The 18,721-nt window shown below is 37.7% G+C and overlaps 1 protein-coding gene across 2 annotated transcripts in view; it reads right to left on the minus strand.

The window, feature by feature from the left end:
* Positions 1 to 18,721, minus strand: part of BCKDHB (branched chain keto acid dehydrogenase E1 subunit beta) — a 268,621-nt gene that overhangs the window by 191,921 nt on the left and 57,979 nt on the right. For both annotated transcript variants that reach the window (XM_025294833.3, XM_006053423.4), the window contains one exon: positions 17,469 to 17,577. In XM_025294833.3, coding sequence (XP_025150618.2) covers positions 17,469 to 17,577 — 109 coding nt within the window. The remainder of the gene's footprint in view (positions 1 to 17,468; positions 17,578 to 18,721) is intronic.

Below are 18,721 nucleotides of genomic sequence, written 5' to 3' on the forward strand. Positions count from 1 at the left end.
GTACTGTATGGCACAGCATTGAATAACTTTGTATAAGTTCACCCAACAACCATTTGAGTAGCAACTGTCCATTTTTCATATTTAAGACACTAGAATTCCTTTAGTAACTAGTTTCCTATATATTTGCTATAGTAAGGAGCTACATTTGAATGAAATTCATTCATACAGATTCTTACAAGAAAAAGTGGCAAAATAATAAAGAAAATAATGCAATGCTGAATTGGAGGGGAGGCACTATTTTTAAGCCATTCTCCATCAGCATGTCAAGAGTTTAAAAGCAGAAGAAAAAAAAAATCGCCTAACAAAAAGAATTAAGTGGACATAGAAAAAGAACATTTTAATTTTCACAGTCAATTGCAAAACCACCATTATTTTATGAACATCTAAGAAAGAAAATTAAACTAACAGTTAAATTTAGTTGAACAGTGAAGTAAACTAACACAATATTTTAAATTCTTATTTCTTTTTGAAAGAAAAAATCTTTAGACTTAATCTGATGTGAATATTACAGATCACCTTTATATATTACATAACAAAAAACAAGCAAAATAAGTTAGTTAAGCCATTTGTCAGACTCTACTTTCAGAATCTAATTCTTCCCACTCACTTTTTGACTAATAATCATTAGTGTACACATTCTCTACAAAATACCACTTTCTGCATCACCAAGCACATCAGTGATGCAGCACTTTTTAAATGAATCCATTAAGAAATTTAAAAATAGGGGCTTCTCTGGTGGCTTGGTGGTAAAGAATCCACCTGCCAATGCAGGAGACATGGGTTCAATACGTGGTCTGGAATGATTCCACATGCCATGGAACAACGAAGCCCGTGCACTGCAACTATTGAACCTTGCTCTAGAGACCGAGAAATGCAACCACTGAGCCCATGTGCCACAACTCCTGAGCCCACACGCCCTAGAGCCCATGCTCCGCAACAAGAGAAGCACCACAGTGAGAAGCCTGCACACCACAACTAGAGAGCAGCCCCCACTAGCCGTAACTAGAGAAAGGCCCATGCGGCAACAAAGACTCAGTACAGCCAAAATAATAAATAAGTGAATGTTTAAAGAAATTAAAAAATAGGCATGGTCTTTTAGCTAGCTGATATTTATCGATTGATTGACTGATGTATAGTTGATTTATAATATCATGCTAGTTTCAGCTATATAGCACGATTCACTTTTATACATTATATAGTAAATATATATATATATATATTTCTTCCCTTATATGTTATTACAAAATACTGAGTATAGTTCCCTATGCTATACAAAAGGTCTTTGTTGGTTACCTATTTTCTCAAATTTATACACTAAGTAGGCTTTTTATCCCATAAAGCAATCCTTTAAAATTTCTACATACACATTAACTCAGTACCTGCCTCTCTGCATAGCTCTATGTCACTCCTCTGTTAGAATTCTGTATTTTTCTTTTATATAAATTCCTTCATATCAGATCATGGATTAAAACTACCAAATTACTAAGAACACTGGGCATACTTATACAGCCAGAAACTATGATGTGTGGTTCAGTGATTTAAGGAAGACAAATGTCATTGATTTAATAATCACTTCACACCCAAGACATACTCAGTGTTTGACATAAAGATAAATTAGGTAGAATCCATAAATTCAAGGACAACACTGAAAGATGCTGAAAGAGTAAAGACAAAATTAATGAATGCTTTAAATTGAGAAAAAGTTCCCAATGGTAATTTTTACAAACCTGACAGCTTTATTTCTATCTGTGAAAAGTAAATATGTATGCTGCTGCTGCTACTGCTAAGTCGCTTCAGTTGTGTCCGACTCTGTGTGACCCCATAGACGGCAGCCCACCAGGCTCCCCCATCCCTGGGATTCTCCAGGCAAGAACACTGGAGTGGGTTGCCAGTTCCTTCTCCAATGCATGAAAGTGGAAAGTGAAAGTGAAGTCGCTCAGTCGTGTCCAACTCTTCGTGACCCCACGGGCTGCAGCCCCCCAGGCTCCTCCGTCCATGGGATTTTCCAGGCAAAGTACTGGAATGGGGTGCCATTGCCTTCTCCTAAATATGTATGAGAATTCTTAATAACCTAATGGACTTAAGAGTTCAGTGCTTTCTACTGTTCTAACCTATTGGCATGGGCAGACCTCAATTCACACAGTTTCAACTTTTGTACAACACACACTTGTATATACTGAGAATGAAAAATGCAAAAGCTTTTTTTGTGTGTCTTTTACTCCAGATTTGAATTTCTGTAGATCAGCTATGAACACATCAGTTCAAAAAATCCCTATATGTTAGTTAACACTTCTGTTTTGATAATAATATTATTAATAATATTGTGACAATCTATAGCAATGTTTCTGTCCTATTAGTTATATTTGCCCTCAGTATTCTGTAAACAAACAAAAAAAAAACAGAAAAACAAACACACTGATGCCACCCAAGCAAGTACTACTGTAAAACAGAGGTCAACAAAGAAATCATTTGATACACTGCATGCAAATCTTTCACCTCACTCAGATGCTTGGTGCATTTATTCACTTGAACAATTCAGAAAGGAAAAAAAAATTGCAAGATATATATAATGTTGGTAACTATGCCATTGAAAACTATATCTACAAAGTGATGTTCAAATAGGAATTTTTATATTTCCTCTCTTGATAAAGTGGGAGGTAGGGTCCTCTAAGTTAAAAATAAGAAATGGAGTACCAATTAGGTTCAAAGTTAAGAAAGAAATAAACACTTAAGAAGAACAAAGTATTATGTATAAAACAAGCTACAAGAATATAATGTACAATGCAGGTAATATAGCCCATATTTTATAACTTTAAGTGGCATATAAAGTTTCAGTTCAGTTCAGTTCAGTCGCTCAGTCATGTCCGACTCTGCGACCCCATGAATCGCAGCACGCCAGGCCTCCCTGTCCATCACCAACTCCCAGAGTTCACTCAGACTCACGTCCATCGAGTCAGTGATGCCATCCAGCCATCTCGTCCTCTGTCGTCCCCTTCTCCTCCTGCCCCCAATCCCTCCCAGCATCAGAGTCTTTTCCAATAAGTCAACTCTTCGCATGAGGTGGCCAAAGTCCTGGAGTTTCAGCATCAGCATCATTCCCTCCAAAGAAATCCCAGGGCTGATCTCCTTCAGAATGGACTGGTTGGATCTCCTTGCAGTCCAAGGGACTCTCAAGAGTCTTCTCCAACACCACAGTTCAAAAGCATCAATTCTTCTGTGCTCAGCTTTCTTCACAATCCAACACTCACATCCATACATGACCACTGGAAAAACCATAGCCTTGACTAGATGGACCTTTGTTGGCAAAATAATATCTCTGCTTTTCAATATGCTATCTAGGTTGGTCATAACTTTTCTTCCAAGGAGTAAGCGTCTTTTAATTTCATGGCTGCAGTCACCATCTGCAGTGATTTGGGAGCCCCAAAACATAAAGTCTGACACTGTTTCCACTGTTTCCCCATTTCCCCATCTATTTCCCACGAAGTGATGGGACCACATGCCATGATCTTCGTTTTCTGAATGATGAACTTTAAGCCAGCTTTTTCACTCTCCACTTTCACTTTCATCAAGAGGCTTTTGAGTTCCTCTTCACTTTCTGCCATAAGGGTGGTGTCATCTGCATATCTGAGGTGATTGATATTTCTCCCGGCAATCTTGATTCCAGCTTGTGCTTCTTCCAGCCCAGCGTTTCTCATGATGTAATCTGCATAGAAGTTAAATGAGCAGGGTGACAATATACAGCCTTGACGTACTCCTTTTCCTATTTGGAACCAGTCTGTTGTTCCATGTCCACTTCTAACTGTTGCTTCCTGATCTGCATATAGGTTTCTCAAGAGGCAGATCAGGTACTCTGGTATTCCCATCTCTTTCAGAATCTTCCACAGTTTCTTGTGATCCACACAGTCAAAGGCTTTGGCATAGTCAATAAATCAGAAATAGATGTTTTTCTGGAACTCTCTTGCTTTTTCCATGATGCAGCAGATGTTGGCAATTTGATCTCTGGTTTCTCTGCCTTTTCTAAATCCAGCTTGAACAACTGGAAGCTCACAGTTCACATATTGCTGAAGCCTGGCTTGGAGAATTTTGAGCATTACTTTACTAGCGTGTGAGATAAGTGCAATTGTGTGGTAGTTTGAGCATTCTTTGGCATTGCCTTTCTTTGGGATTGGAATGAAAACTGACCTTTTCCAGTCCTGCGGCCATTGCTGAGTTTTCCAAATTTGCTGGCATATTGAGTGCAGCACTTTCACAGCATCATCTTTCAGGATTTGAAAGAGCTCCACTGGAATTCCATCACCTCCACTAGCTTTGTTCGTAGTGATGCTTTCTAAGGCCCACTTGACTTCACATTCCAGGATGTCTGGCTCTAGGTCAGTGATCACCCCATTGTGATTATCTTGGTCGTGAAGATCTTTTTTGTACAGTTCTTCTGTGTATTCTTGCCATCTCTTCTTAATATCTTCTGCTTCTGTTAGGTCCATACCATTTCTGTCCTTTATCGAGCCCATCTTTGCATGAAATGTTCCCTTGGTATCTCTAATTTTCTTGAAGAGATCTCTAGTCTTTCCCATTCTGTTGTTTTCCTCTATTTCTTTGCATTGATCGCTGAGGAAGGCTTTCTTATCTCTTCTTGCTATTCTTTGGAACTCCGCATTCAGATGCTTATATCTTTCCTTTTCTCCTTTGCTTTTCGCTTCTCTTCTTCTCACAGCTATTTGTAAGGCCTCCTCAGACAGCCATTTTGCTTTTTTGCATTTCTTTTCCATGGGGATGGTCTTGATCCCTGTCCCCTGTACAATGTCATGAACCTCTGTCCATAGTTCATCAGGCACTCTGTCTATCACATCTAGTCCCTTAAATCTATTTCTCACTTCCACTGTATAATCATAAGGGATTTGATTTAGGTCATACCTGAATGGTCTAGTGGTTTTCCCTACTTTCTTCAATTTCAGTCTGAATTTGGCAATAAGGAGTTCATGATATGAGCCACAGTAAGCTCCTGGTCTTGTTTTTGTTGACTATATAGAGCTTCTCCATCTTTGACTGCAAAGAATATAATCAATCTGATTTCAGTATTGACCATCTGGTGATGTCCATATGTACAGTATGTCCATGTGTATAAACTTTAGAGACTGTGAATCAGTATACTGCATACCTGTAACTTATATAATATCATATATCAAATATACTTCAATAAAATTTTTTCAAAGGATGAGACAGTTCTAATAAAGAAAAAAGAACTGTCTCATCAATTATTGGAGGAAAAAAGAGGTAAAATTATCATTAGCTATGAAGAATAAGACTTTCTGCCTAAAACATCTAATATAATTAATATTACTAACATTATTATTATCTGAAATATTATTAGAGAATCAAGTAAGGTCTCCAAATGCAATATTAACATACAAAATCAATAGCTTTTCCATATACCAATAATAACCAATTAGAAATACGTAGTGGAAAAAATATCCTACCCATAACAGCAACAACAACAAAATGAAACACCTAGTAATAACCCTAAAAATAAAGTGTGCCAAACATAATGGAAATATCTACAGAATTTTATTGATGAACATAAAATGTTTTAATAAACGGAAACAACCACATTCTTAGAGAAGAATCATTACAGGCAAGCTGCAAAGAACAGAAGAAAAAAAGTTCTAATTTTTTTGCCAACTTAAAAAAAAAAAACCCTTAAAAACTATATATTTTCCAAATAATACATTTTTGGAAACAAATATGTATTTCCAAATAATAGGATCGATGCTGCTCTCAATGAAACCAGCCAATGAGTATAGCCCATATAGATATAATGGTGACATTTCCCAGAAGGTAACATTAAACTATTGAGATCTACTTGTTACAAGATGAACTTCTAATAAACAGACTAAAAAGACACTTTTTATAACAGAACACAGAAAGAGAAAGTTTAAAAATACAAGAACAGGATAAATTCTGATACACAGGAAAATAAAAATGCAAGCATTTTATTCTTAATATTTCCAAGTTAAATGTCTTACAAACATTTCCAGCTTTCAATTTTTAGTTCAGGTTATAAATAGTTATATATTGAGTCTTGTCTCCCCACAGTATCTGTGTCAGTAATACCTGATCCTTCCAGTTTTTCATTAGGTGCCATTTGGAGATTTGCAGTATCTGCCTTCATCAATTATTTATTACACAGGGCTTAATCAAAGACTGTAAGAAGCTTACAGAAAACAAGAATAAAATTAAGAAATATAGATTAAAAAGTTTATACTACCAAAAAAAGGCTTATAATTTTCTCCTTCCGTATGCCGAAATATATAGAAGTAGGAATGTTTAGTTTAGCACTGTTTAGAATGGGCAGAATTTATAGACAATTCACAGCTCCATAATAGGAGAAAAAAATAAATTATAGTATATTCCAAGAAACTTTATAAGCTAAAAATCAGCTAAATTTTTGTGAACTGACACTTAAAATGTATCCAAAATAAACTGGGGAGAAAAGCAAATTATAGAATAATTACACATAACACATGTATTCTTATTATTTGTATATGTGTGTTCTGTATAACACATATTCGTATAAGTGTAAATGTATGGGAAAAGATTTGCAAAGTACCTAACAATGTTTATAGTATGATCTTATATACATAGTGTAAGCTCAGGCATTGAGAACACACCCAGTCGGATTAAGCCAATGATCAAAAATAGACATCTGTTTAATGTCCAAAATTAGCCCCACAAGTGAACGAATAGTATAAAGAATGTGCCAGAGTATTAGGAAAATTATAGTGGGCCCCAGTCCATGAATATTTCATCTTATCAGCTCAATCACAGAACATATATATACACAAATTCAAGGTAATTTTGTAGTTCAAGTGGCAAAACTTCTGATTCTTCTTGCTTTTCAATACTAGTTCAAGGCCTTTTCACACAAAATGGAATAATGATCTATTCGGTGCATTTCCTGCTCATCTTAAGTTTATAATAAATGCTACTTCACAAGGTTAAGACTGAAGTCTATGTGAATTCATACAAAATAAACAAATATGAAACTAAAAACATGAAAAGTAAAAAGTCACTTGTAATCAAATAAATGAAAACAAATATACTGACAGTAATAAAATGTTTAAAGTTATAGATAAAAGTCTAGCAGTATGTACTACAAAAAGCAACAGCAGTCAGGGGATGGATTTATGAGCTGCTTTTATGATGGCTCTTGTACTTTTCAGAAGCTTCAACAAATATACAAGAGATTAAAAAGTAGTCATAATCCTTTAACATCTATCCACACCCTTTGCTATGTGACTTTGCACTTGTTCCCATGGAGATGAGGAAATCTCTTTGCCCCCCTCCTGAACTTGGGGCTGGCCTTGTGACTTGCTTTGGCCAACATAACTCTAGCAGAAGAGATGGTATGCCAGTTCCTAGCCTAGGACTCAAAAGCCTCGCATGCTTCTGCTTGCTCTCTGTGACAGCTGCTTGCAGCATGTGAACAAGTCTGAGCTAGCTTGCTGGAAAATGAGACAGGTAGACCAAGGCGCACCAACCACAGCTCCAGATACGTGAGATAGCCCAACTAACATCAGCAAATTCAACCCACACTTGACTTGCAACTGATGACAGACCTATTATAGAGCCCATTTGAAACCTGACCTGTTCAGGTGAGTTCAGCCTACATTGCTGGCCTGTACACAAGCGGTACAGAAAGTTGATTTAGGCCCCTAAGTGATTTGTTAAACATCAAAGTTTGCCAGTAGACCTTTATGAGGTACCTTTATAATGAGAAAAAATTAATCCTTGTAAGAAAACAATGTGAGGCATTGCTAACCACATAACTATAATGTTGTCTGCACTGAAATATTAAAACATGTTATTTTCAACAGGCGTATATATTTTTTTAACTGGAAAAAGAGAGAAAACTAAAGTAGATCAGATGGAGTAATTGAACTTTCTTGGACTTTCAAGTTGCATTGAGCAAATTTTATCACTGCCCTCATATGTATAGATAAAGCAGCTGATATAAAAATAGATTTTTTTTTCTTTTTTTAATTTTATTTTATTTTTAAACTTTACATAATTGTATTAGTTTTGCCAAATATGAATCCGCCACAGGTATACATGTGTTCCCCATCCTGAACCCTCCTCCCTCCTCCCTCCCCATTCCATCCCTCTGGGTCGTCCCAGTGCACCAGCCCCAAGCATCCAGATTTTTTTAAATCACATATTGAAGACTAATGATAGAACTGAGTTATCCTTGGGAATCACATCAACTACAAGCAGCACTGACTAAGAACTTTCATTGTGTTGGTATCTTCAAATCTATTCATTTCATCTTTAAATCAACTTGATGAGATATGTACTGTCCTTACCCTCATTGTATAGCTGAGACAGCTAAAACAGAGAGGTTAAACAGCTTGCCAAATGTTACCTAACTGGTAAGCGGTGGAGTCAGTACTTCAAACTCAGGCAGTCTGGTTCAAAAATCTACAATCTTAACCACATTAATCGATGGTCCCAAAAAAGAGAGTTGCCTATGGGAAAAAGAAGAACCAGACTGACCACCTAATGTGTCTGAACATAATTAAACAACAAGATTACGTTGAGGATAGTAGGAATTATATAAGTCACAGAAACATGAGAAATCAAGCAAATGAAAAGAGAAGAGGAAAAAACATTTCAGGGAAAACAAAGTGTTGTATACCAAAGAGGAAATAAAACCATACAGTTTTTTTACTCAGTTGTGAAAAATACCAATATAGTCATAGCATTGTAAACACTAAATAATGACCTGACCAAAGATTATACACTGTAATTATACACTAAAAAATTCAGTTCAGTTCAGTTCAGTCGCTCAGTCGTGTCCGACTCTTTGCAACCCCATGAATCGCAGCACGCCAGGCCTCCCTGTCCATCACCAACTCCCAGAGTTCACTCAGACTCACGTCCATCGAGTCAGTGATGCCATCCAGCCATCTCATCCTCTGTCATCCCCTTCTCCTCCTGCCCCCAATCCCTCCCAGCATCACAGTCTTTTCCAATGAGTCAACTCTTCGCATGAGGTAGCCAAAGTCCTGGAGTTTCAGCTTTAGCATCATTCCTTCCAAAGAAATCCCAGGGCTGATCTCCTTCAGAATGGACTGGTTGGATCTCCTTGCAGTCCAAGGGACTCTCAAGAGTCTTCTCCAACACCACACTTCAAAAGCATCAATTCTTTGGCGCTCAGCCTTCTTCACAATCTAACTCTCACATCTATACATGACCACTGGAAAAACCATAGCCTTGACTAGATGGACCTTTGTTGGCAAAGTAATGTCTCTGCTTTTGAATATGCTATCTAGGTTGGTCATAACTTTCCTTCCAAGGAGTAAGCGTCTTTTAATTTCATGGCTGCAGTCACCATCTATAGTGATTTTGGAGCCCAAAAAAATAAAGTCTGACACTGTTTCCACTGTTTCCCCATCTATTTCCCATGAAGTGGTGGGACCGGATGCCATGATCTTCGTTTTCTGAATGTTGAGCTCTAAGCCAACTTTTTCACTCTCCACTTTCACTTTCATCAAGAGGCTTCTGAGTTCCTCTTCACTTTCTGCCATAAGGGTGGTGTCATCTGCATATCTGAGGTGATTGATATTTCTCCCAGCAATCTTGATTCCAGCTTGTGTTTCTTCCAGTCCAGTGTTTCTCATGATGTACTCTGCATATAAGTTAAATAAGCAGGGTGACAATATACAGACTTGACGTACTCCTTTTCCTATTTGGAACCAGTCTGTTGTTCCATGTCCACTTCTAACTGTTGCTTCCTGACCTGCATACAAATTTCTCAAGAGGCAGATCAGGTGGTCTGGTATTCCCATCTCTTTCAGAATTTTCCACAGTTTATTGTGATCCACACAGTCAAAGGCTTTGGCATAGTCAATAAATCAGAAATAGATGTTTTTCTGGAACTCTCTTGCTTTTTCCATGATCCAGCGGATGTTGGCAATTTGATCTCTCGTTCCTCTGCCTTTTCTAAAACCAGCTTGAACATCAGGAAGTTCACAGTTCACATATTGCTGAAGCCTGGCTTGGAGAATTTTGAGCATTACTTTACTAGTGTGTGAGATGAGTGCAATTGTGCGGTAGTTTGAGCATTCTTTGGCATTGCCTTTCTTTGGGATTGGAATGAAAACTGACCTTTTCCAGTCCTGCGGCCACTGCTGAGTTTTCCAAATTTGCTGGCATATTGAGTGCAGCACTTTCACAGCATCATCTTTCAGGATTTGAAAGAGCTCCACTGGAATTCCATCACCTCCACTATCTTTGTTCGTAGTGATGCTTTCTAAGGCCCACTTGACTTCACATTCCAGGATGTCTGGCTCTAGGTCAGCGATCACACCATCGTGATTATCTGGGTCATGAAGTCTACTACCATTCAAAAACTACTTAAAACAATTTTCTTCTCTTCAGAATGTGTGAATTTATATATAGTCTGTGTATTTGCTTAAAAGAGAAGGAAAGAAAATCCTCTCTATCATTGTGATCTATTTTTGTCTGAAAGGGTAGCATGATTTCAGGAAATAAAGTAGCAAAAGCTTTTAGTCTTACTTCTCCACACTAGGAAGAATCAGAGATGAAAGTTATACTTACTTCAGTATCACTAATGTCCTGAATTATTCAATTAAATAAAGCCAAAAAGTTCAAAAGACATACAAGAACAGCTTCTCCACAAGATGCTTACATGTGATAATGTCACTGACCCATTTTATTTTTGAATTGAAACTATTTTGTACATTTTTTACACTGTCTAGATGGCTCTTCCTTATCTACCTCTTCTAAATGTCCCTCTGCCATTTTCTAAAAGTTTAAATGTCATAATCAGAATATGTGTTCCCAAGGACTATTTCCTTTTTCCTTCCTGATTTAGAAGGTACAAGTTTTATATCTATTGTATACTCAAAATAAATAGAAATAAAATTCAAGAAAATTGCTGTCTAAAGAATGGATGACCTACCTCTTTTTCATCTTGGTACTATAAGAAGTTAGTGGCTGAACTGCAAGAAATCCTTTCTAAATGTTGTGGACCAGACATACAGGAGAGTCACCACAGCACAGATATTTGAATATAGAACAGTGTTTGGGGACTAGGTCCAAAAATGAGGGATTGAAGAGTTTCAGAGGAGCTGTGACAGGCACACAGTTCCACCCCTTCTCCCTGAAATGCAGGAAAACTACATGTCTCAGCTGCCTTTGCCTCTAGTTCGGAACATGAGACCAAGTCCCTAATGACAGCACAGAGCACCTGCGACTACAATGGACTGTGTCATGTAATTTTTATAACTTTCAAAGAAGCAAATTAATCCTATGCCAATGGAGAAGTTAACGCAGTCAGTATACAGTCAAACCTTGGACCATACACTATAGGAAGGATTCACAGCCTTATGAACTGCTATTGAAAGTATGTATTTCCATTCAATTAAAAAGAGAATCATTTTAATTCTGTAGGAATTTTTTTTTTCAATAGCATATTTCTTGGCATGAAACTAGGACACTGAAGAAAATTGTTTCAATGATGCCCTCTACTCAATAGTGTTTAAATGGGATGCAAAATAGGGTAAGTTTTTCGACAAAAAGCCACCTCTGGGGTCAGAACATCTTGGTTTAAAACCTAACTCTATCACTCATTCCTCTGTGAGCAAGTTTCTTAAACTCTCTCAACTTCAGTTTCTGGATAATACAACTTGGCAGAGCTTTTGTGGCAATTAAATAGAACCATCTGTGAATATATGCCCAGTACTCAACTTGAGGGATGGACTGTCTGGATTTGAATCCTGTTTGTGTGGATTTGGGCAGTTGTTTCATCCTCAGGCTCCTCATGGATAAAGTAGTAATAGCGACAATTTCTGGCAAGGTTATTCTGAGGATTAACAACTGGCCTACACAATACTGCATTGTGTCTAGCATATAAGTATTTTTAAAGTACATAAACAGTGAGTAAATACATACACATGGATTATCTCAACCTTATGAAGTAATAAGTACTATTATAAACAGATGAGCATCCTGCTTTAGCATGAGGACAAAAGTAGCATTTACATCAAGCTGTGAAAGGCCACGGCTTATTTTGCTAATCCAACTGAGGATGTTTTCATTTTAAAAGAGAATGTCTTTTATCTATCAGGTTAGATGAGTCAAGGTTACCTATTTTTATCAGCAAAGTTTACAGAAGACTGAAACACAAAGGCAGTTTGACTTACAATGAGATTAATAGAAGGACCTGGGGGAAATTCATTAGTCAAATTAAGATTCAAGGAATAAAGAACTCAGGGGACTTCCCTGGTGGCCCAGTGGTCAAGACTCTGTGCTTTCATTGCAGGGGGTACAGGTTCAATCCCTGATCAGGGAACTAAGATTCCACATGCCATGCAGCACAGCCAATAAATAAATAAATGAAAATAAAATTTTTTTTTTTTTTTTTTTAAGAAATAAGGAGCTCAGGGAAGTTTAGGGACTAACCTAAAGAACAGGAATGGCGAGGATTTTCACTTTGGGTTCCTATTTCTCTCCACCCACAGTGAACACGTGTGTTTGACCTCACAGTCTTCTACTAGAGACCATCATTTACCAAGTGACATGGCTGGCAGTCCCACATCACCCCAGGCAAATTGCCCACAGAAAATGCAGCTTCATTTCCATACAGAAGTCCCAGAAAAGTCAGAATAGCTGGACTAGAGCCACATACCCATTCCCTGAGATGATGGAGTTCAGTTCCTTCAGAACCAAATGCAATAGACTAAGAGCAGTGCCCATGGGAAGATGTCCCACAGAAAAATAAAGGACCAATAGACGCCGAAAAATTAGCTACTGGGAGACAGCTGTGCACACAAGGTAAAGCCTTGGAGAACTGTTATGCTGTGTAACTGAACTGTTTTTGAATAAGATTCAGTGATATATAGATAAAAATTCTCCATTAAGGGAAAACACATCTTTGAGTTAGCAAGCTGTATTTTTTTTAGATGCTTAATACTTGAGCTTCCTAAGGAACTCTTGACTTAGTATCTTTTAAATGCTTCAAGAATCATAGAGAAAACATGACTCCACATTTGGGAAAATAACTGCTGGAGGGGGAAATAAGTAATAGCTGAGGCTCCCCTGAAACATTTCCTATTGTATCAATCTAGTTCCGATTGTAGAGCGGCAAAAAGACGACAGGGAATTTCTTTGTCAGCAAAATTCTGTTAATGAACATTATTAGGAATCTTACTCAACTCTCTTCCTTAGACGTATTCAGACCTCCTCATTCTCTCTTCATACTCAATATCTTTCCTATTCTCCTTCTCTTTGCTTCTCTAGACGACCTTCTGGTAATTTTTTTTTTTTTACCTTATCTTTTAGTTTACTAATTTTTCCTTTATCTGTTTGTAATTTCTGGTTAAATCAGAGGGCATTTTTTTTCTTTCATCTTTTATTTCTCTTTTCTAGACATTCTAGACATTCAAATTTGCTTGTCTACTACTTCTATTTTCAAGTGTCTTTTTAAAATATAAAACCTACTTTTTTTGCATTCTCTATATGATATTCTAATATCTGAAGTCTCAAAGGGGCTGTCACTGTCTATTCTTGTTCCTCCTCAAAGAGACTCTATCTTCTTTTAGGGACTTTATCCGTGGGACTATTGTGAGGCCTGACCAGACCCTGACTGACACAGCAATATATAGAGATCTGAAGTATAATCCATCAAATGGATCCAGTTTAATTTACTCAACCAACCCCAAGTCCCCTAGTGATGGGCAAATAGGTTGTTTCCAGTCCTTGTTCTTATAAATGGTGTTGTGATGAACCATTTGTACCAATGTATCATTTTCTCAGCCTTTTATCAGTATACTCTGAAATAAATCCCTAGAAGTAGACAAGTCAAACCATATTATTTTAGCCCATGGGCTAAAGTCCATGGGGTCACAAAGAGTCGGCCCTGACTGAGGGACTAAGACACAAAATTGGGATGAAGAAAAGGTTCAGTTAAGAGTCCCTGAAGGAATTCCCTGGCAGTCCAGCGGTTAGGTCTAGCACTAACACTGCCTAGGGCTCAGGTTCAATTCCTCATCAAGGAACTGAGGCCCTGCAGGTCACGGGCAGTGGCCAGAAAAACCACAACAGAAACAAGCCCCTGAAATGGCACAGAATCAATCACAGGGAAACTGCGGAAAAACTCTTGAGCCCCAATCCTCATCTGGCTCTTTCATAATCGCTCCCAGCACCAAACCTAAAACAAATTTCTCAAGCTCATTCTCTTAGCTGGAATCCTATAACATTAAACATTTTCCTCACCAATCCCAATTTCAAAATCCGTAACAAAGTGAATACCTTCCAAATGTTTCTTACTCAGTCTCTATTATTAAATACTGAAAAAAAAAAAAAAACCTGTATTAATTGATTAGCTTGAATTGGTTGACCTGACAAATACAACACTCATAGAGTATTCAAAGTAATTAGAAATCAGACAGTGTCTGAAATCATACAGTGTCTGTATGACACTGATGTTTTCCTATTCACCTAAGATTACAAATTGTTTTGTTAGTCACTTTTCATTCCATAATGGGATAGATAATAGTAGAGCTCTTAAAAAGTATATAGAGTCAATTTAAAGTATGCTTAAGAGCAACTGAAAATCTGACAAATTTCCAAGGGAAATGTAAAATGGCAAAACCACTCTGAAAAACTCTTCAGTAGAGTCTTAGAACATTCAACCTACATCTACTCTGTAACACACCAATTCTATTCCTAGATGTTTATTTCCCCACCACCACCTCTAAAAAAGAAAGAAAACAACATGTTCACAAAAACACTTATGCAAGAACGTCCAGAGCAGCCTTGTACAAAATAGACAAAAACTAAAAACAATGATGGTCATTTGTTTGTCAACAAGGGATAAACTGTGAAATATCCATACGGTGGAAATGCTACTCAGTAATAAGGAATAAACCCCTGATACAAGTAACATTATGAATGAATCTCAAAACTATCCTGCTGAGCTAAAGAAGGCAAACACAAAAGAATATATACAGCACTGATTTGTCTAGATGAAGCCCAAAACTGTGTGCAGCTAATCTGTGCTAAAAGCAATTAGAAAGCGGCCAAGTTTGGGGTAGGGAGAAGGGATTGGCAGAGAGAAGGCAGGAAGGAGCTTCCTGGAGCCATGAAAATTTTTCAGTCTTATTTTACATAGTGGTTATGTAGACACATAAGACTGTCAAATCTATACAACTGAACACTTAATATCTTAACACATGTATTTAAAAGTACATAATTCACAGCACCATAAAACGAAATGTTTCTCATCTTAACTATTCAAGGAAAAGAATGATTTGCCAAAGCAATGTGCCGGGACCCGCATTAGGCATTACTGACAGAATGGAGGCATGGCCACAACCCCCTCTCTATCCTGCAGGCACGGACCCGGGATGAAGGAGTTAGGCTTTATGATTCTGACTTGTTTTTTCCTTTCCTAGGCTGAGTTGACTGAAAAGAATATTAAGGTGCTTATTGTTTTTGAGAGGAGCATGAGAAGGCACAAAGCCTTCTGCAGCTGTGCTCAGAGAATAATTCATAAAGTTAATCACTGACATTTGTTCAAGGACTTTTACAAAAGAGTGTTCCAGGGTGAGCATGCAGGCTGCAGCTTGAGGCCATGGGAGGGATTGCTATCTGAAGCCTATTTGTGAGCAAAGTGTTTATGGCAAAAGAGTTTGCTGAATTTAGGTCTTAGGAATAATTAAAATAGTTAGAAGCTAAAGATTTAAGGAATGTTGTAATGTTAGCATATTCTACTATAGCTTATAGAAATTAGGGACTTTAGAGATATTACTAGCTAGAAGCTCTTTCTAAGAAATAGTGAGCTTAGGATACTAGGGGCAAACAGGACTTAGAAAGATAAGAAATAAACTGAGGAATGTGGTATGCAGCCCAGACATTAGCATGAGTTACAGTGTATTCACAAGGACACATGAGAAAAAGTAGATAAGAGAATCGCTGAGGCAGAAACTCATTTTGAGGGGCAACAGTGATTTATGGAGACAACAAATCTGGGTCAGTGGGAACTGAAAATATCAAACCTCTGACCTAATGCTTTTGTAAAAGTGTAAAAGAGAATCATAAGCTTGAAATAAACAGGCAGTCCAAGAAAACTGAGAGGCTGCCTCAGTTTCTCACCAACACCGCTCACCCCTTCAGGTTGAATCCCTGGCTGCTGGAGCTGGACTCCAGCAGCAATGTTTCTCAAATTCAAAATAAAAATACACTTTAGGCAGAATAAACAGTTTGATGATTAAATGTCCTTTATGGCTGAAAAAGGAGAAGGAAATGGCAACCCACTCCAGTACTCTTGCATGGAAAATCCCATGGACCAAGGAGCCTGGTAGGCTACAGTCCATGGGGTCCTGAAGAGTCAGACACAACTGAGCGACTTTACTTTCACTTTTCACTTTCATGCGTTGGAGAAGGAAATGGCAACCCACTCCAGTGTTCTTGCCTGGAGAATCCCAGGGATTGGGGAGCCTGGTGGGCTGCTGTCTATGGGGTCGCACAGAGTTGGACATGACTGAAGTGACTTAGCAGCAGCATGGCTGAAAAAGTAGCTATCATGGATGAGTGTTTACAGAATGATGATTCTGAGCTAGAAGGAGGGTGATCAAACACTTCATCTGCCTCAGATGCCCATCCCAGTGTAGACCTTATGTCACAGCTTAATAGTGGCCCCTTCACTTTCTTTCGAACTGTGGTACTAGAGAAGACTCTTTAGAAGTCCCTTGGACCACAAGGAGACCAAACCAGTCAATCCTAATGGAAATCAACTCTGAATATTCATTTTTAAGGACTGAGGCTGAAACTGAAGCTCCAATACTTTGGCCACCTTATGTGAAGAGCTGACTCATTGGAAAAGACCCTGATGCTGGGAAAGACTGAAGGCAGGAGAAGAAAGGGACAGCAGAGGATGAGATGGCTGCATGGCATCACTGACTCAATGGACATGGGAGATGGTAAAGGACAGGAAAGCCTGGTATGCTGCAGTCCATGGGGTCACAAAGAGTCAGAGATGACTGAGTGACTGAGCAACAATTTCACTCTCAAAGGAATCCTAATTTAGATGAAGACCTATAAACACACTTTGGCTAAAAGGGCATTTATTATTTAGTACAATGAGTTCATTCACCTTTTTATTCAACTCACATCCACTTAACATCTACTGTGTAGCCAAACATAATCCCTACATTCTTGCTACCATATTGCTTCTTTGTTTCCAAAATTAAGATTTAAATAGCTACAGGTTTTCCCCTAAAGTTAACTTAAAATATATAGATGAGGACAAACTATAGATGAGAAGAAATCAGAATCTTTTTCCAAAATGGAAATACAAATCAAGCTTATTAAAGAAAAATTCTAATTTTGAACTATGCCAAAAAAATGCATAAAGATGTTTATAAATATAAAATAAAGGAAACTTTTACCTGCTGCCCTGTAAAGTATTTTAGGTTCAAAAAATATACAAGGATTTTTATCCTCTATGCATGATAAAAGAAGTCCCTTGGCCTGGAAAGGGCTTCTGGGTACAACCACCTGCAAGAACAGATTATTTTTAAAGACAATTTTAGTGAAAATATCTCCCAGTAAACTCATTTATAAGGGTCAAAATTTAAATAACCAATTGTTACTAATATAGAAATCTTGTATTTTTAGACTAATTACTATTCATCATAAAATTTATATATTGTCCAAAACAATCCCATTTGTTCCACAAATATTTATCACATGCCCACCATATTCTGGTAATTAAGATACTGTTATTTTTTCAAGGAGCTAAACTTGCACATACATTAAAAAATAAAAGGAAACCACAAAGAGCACTCACCAAAACAAATGAGTCAAGTTGTCAATATCTTCCTGTATTGACCTCTAAAGTCTTTTCTGCTAATATTCTACTGCTGCTTTCAAAGGTATGCAAGTTTCTTCTCCAAATTTAACATGCTAAATAAAATCTCTTTTCCCATGATAAGTCTGGCCTTCACTTCTTAAGTGGAAAAATAATCTACTGAACTTTATGATCAAGGTAATATAACATGTAGTTACTGCAAAAGTTTCTGGTGGATCAGACAGTAAAGAATCTGCCTGCAATGCAGGAGACCCAGGTTCAATCCCTGGGTCAGGAAGATCCCCTGGAGAAGGGCATGGCAATCCACTTCAGTATTCTTGCCTGGAAAATTCCATAGACAAAGGAGGCTGGTGGGGTACAGTTCATGGGGTCAGAAGAGTCAGACATGACTGAGGGACTAACACTTTCACTTCTTTTTTTCTTTTTTTTTTTCACTTCACTGCAAAACCAAAAAGAAAGTGTGGATCTGGCACACTTCCAGCTGGAGAAAGGGCTCAGGGCCTTCTTGAGAATGAGGTTGATAATGAGGAAAGTGATAGTAAAGGCAGCAGGTAGCAAGTGTGTTAACTGGGCTAAACTCACTATGTGGATTAATTCACCTACTGTTCATAGCAATTCCATGAAGTAGCAATTATTCTTTTCTCCAACTTAGAAATTAAAAGAATGAGGTGTAAGCAGGAACCAAGTAACTTGCCCAAGGTTATGTCACTTGCTACATCAGAGATTTTCACCAGTGCTGACTCATCAGGTTCTTAACTTCTACATCACTTTGGCTCAAATCACAAACTGTTGTCCAGTTTAATCATTTTTAAACAACTGCATACACCTAAG

The sequence above is a fragment of the Bubalus bubalis genome, chromosome 10 (assembly GCF_019923935.1).
Source record: "Bubalus bubalis isolate 160015118507 breed Murrah chromosome 10, NDDB_SH_1, whole genome shotgun sequence".
Taxonomy (NCBI): domain Eukaryota; kingdom Metazoa; phylum Chordata; class Mammalia; order Artiodactyla; family Bovidae; genus Bubalus; species Bubalus bubalis.